The following is a 2685-nucleotide window of genomic DNA, read 5'->3' as shown; positions in this document are numbered from 1 at the left end:
GCCCAGCTAATATTTTGTATTTTTAGTAGAGACAGCGTTTCACCATGTTTGCCAAGCTGGTCTCAAACTCCTGACCTCAGGTCGTCCACCCGCCTTGGCCTCCCAAAGCACTGGGATTACAGGTTTGAGCTACCCTGCCTGGCCAACAGTAAAAATTTTTTTAGAGTTCTATCTTAATGTGGACACTAGCTAACAATGTAGTTTTGAAGAATTGAGAACTGTGGTTAATTTTGGTTTTTCTTTTTCAGTCAAGTGCTTCTGCTCCTGATGTGGATGACCCAGAGGCATTCCCAGCTCTGGCTTAACTGGATGCCATAAGACAACCCTGGTTCCTTTGTGAACCCTTCTGTTCAAAGCTTTTGCATGCTTAAGGATTCCAAACGACTAAGAAATTTAAAAAAAAAAAAAGACTGTCATTCATACCATTCACACCTAAAGACTGAATTTTATCTGTTTTAAAAATGAACTTCTCTCGCTACACAGAAGTAACAAATATGGTAGTCAGTTTTGTATTTAGAAATGTATTGGTAGCAGGGATGTTTTCATAATTTTCAGAGATTATGCATTCTTCATGAATACTTTTGTATTGCTGCTTGCAAATATGCATTTCCAAACTTGAAATATAGGTGTGAACAGTGTGTACCAGTTTAAAGCTTTCACTTCATTTGTGTTTTTTAATTAAGGATTTAGAAGTTCCCCCAATTACAAACTGGTTTTAAATATTGGACATATTGGTTTTAATACCTGCTTTGCATATTCACACATGGTCAACTGGGACATGTTAAACTTTGATTTGTCAAATTTTATGCTGTGTGGAATACTAACTATATGTATTTTAACTTAGTTTTAATATTTTCATTTTTGGGGAAAAATCTTTTTTCACTTCTCATGATAGCTGTTATATATATATGCTAAATCTTTATATACAGAAATATCAGTACTTGAACAAATTCAAAGCACATTGGTTTATTAACCCTTGCTCCTTGCATGGTTCATTAGGTTCAGATTATAACTGATTTACATTTTCAACTATATTTACTTTTTAAATGTGTGACTTTCCCATTTTAAAATCTAAACTAGACATCTTAACTGGTGAAAGTTGTTTAAGCTACTTATTGTTGGTAGACACATCCTGTCAAGTGAAGTAGTTTTATAGGTATGGGTTTTTTCTCCCCCTCCACCAGGGTGGGTGGAATAAGTTGATTTGGCCAATGTGTAATATTTGAACTGTTCTGTAAAATAAGTGTCTGGCCATTTGGTATGATTTCTGTGTGTGAAAGGTCACAAAATCAAAATGGTGCATCCATGATCAGCAACCATTTAACCCTTCCTTGTTCTAAAACAAAAACCAAAGGGCACTGGTTGGTAGGGTGAGGCAGGGAAGTATTTTCATTTTTGGAATTTGGGAAGCAGACAGCTTTACTTTATAAGGTTGGAACAGCAGCACTATCCATGAAATATAAACCAAAAATCTTTACTATTTCCTAGATTGCTATTATTTGGTCCTAAGTTGAGTATTCCACAGAAAGTGGTAATTATCTTTTCTCTCTTCCTCCATTAGAAAATTAGGTTAATAATGGATTCCTATAATGGGAGCATCACTACTTATTAAAACACACATAGAATGATGAATTAAAGTTTTCTAGGATTGTCTTTTATTCTGCCACATTTATTGATAAACTGAAGGAATTTTTAAAAAAGTTTTAAGAATCATTTGTCACATCATTTTTAGAAATGTTCTACCTGTATGTGGTAATGTCCAATTTTAAAAGTATTGGACATCTTCAGTCTTAAACATTTATATTTAGCTGATTGGTTCTCACATATACTTCTGAAAGAGAAATTTTATGTTATAAGAGTTACTTGTTTGGATTAGATTTATTCTGTTACCTGCCATTCTGACATTGTAGGAAGGAGGTAATTGTTTTTAACGATGGATAAACTCGTGCTGGTGTTTTGGATCTTATGATGCTGAGCATGTTCTGCACTGGTGCTATTGTCTAATATAATTTTATATTTACAAACATACGTGCTACCCAGAGATTAATTTAGTCCATATGAACTGTTGACCCCTTTTGAGACGGCAACATACGCACTCATAAATCAGTGTGTTTAGACTTTTCAAGTATCTAACTCACTTCCAAACATGTACCATGTTTATAAACCTCTTGATTTCTAGCAACATGCTATAGAAAACACCTGCTATTCAAAACACAACTTCTCAGTGTCATCCATTGCTGTCCTGAGAGACGACATAGCAATATCTGGTATGTTGCAAGCTTTCAAGATAGCCTGAACTTAAAAAGTTGGTCCATTAGTTGTATCTGATGGATATAAATTTGCCTCCTAGTTCACTTTGTGTCAAGAGCTAAAACTGTGAACCTAACTTTCTCTTACTGGTGGGTAATAACTGAAAATAAAGATTTATTTTCATGCTCACTTCTTAAAAGTCATAAAAAGAATCAAATAGGATCATGTTTATTGTCATGTGTTTCCTGGTTTCTGACCTGTGTGCACACCCCTGTGTGCTTACAATTTTTAAATTGAATTTTATATAGGGTTTTTATTTGCTAAAAACTAGGCTGTTGAATCACATTTGGGAAGGGTACTTACCTTAATGACTAGTGACTTAATTGGGAAAGTTGAATTCTTGTAAGATACAAAATCCAAGGACTTCTTGGATTT

The 2685-nt window shown here is 34.3% G+C and overlaps 1 protein-coding gene across 4 annotated transcripts in view; it reads left to right on the top strand.

Annotated features, from left to right (window-relative positions):
- Nucleotides 1-2472, top strand: part of SERBP1 (SERPINE1 mRNA binding protein 1) — a 20420-nt gene extending 17948 nt beyond the window's left edge. For all 4 annotated transcript variants that reach the window (XM_011936876.1, XM_011936874.1, XM_011936875.1 and 1 more), the window contains exon 8: nucleotides 249-2472. In XM_011936876.1, coding sequence (XP_011792266.1) covers nucleotides 249-305 — 57 coding nt within the window. In that variant the 3' untranslated portion in view covers nucleotides 306-2472. The remainder of the gene's footprint in view (nucleotides 1-248) is intronic.
- The last annotated feature ends 213 nt before the right edge of the window (nucleotides 2473-2685 follow it).

Source organism: Colobus angolensis, unplaced genomic scaffold (assembly GCF_000951035.1).
Source record: "Colobus angolensis palliatus isolate OR3802 unplaced genomic scaffold, Cang.pa_1.0 Scaffold158, whole genome shotgun sequence".
Classification (NCBI taxonomy): Eukaryota; Metazoa; Chordata; class Mammalia; order Primates; family Cercopithecidae; genus Colobus; species Colobus angolensis.
This window is presented reverse-complemented; position numbering and strand designations above follow the sequence as displayed.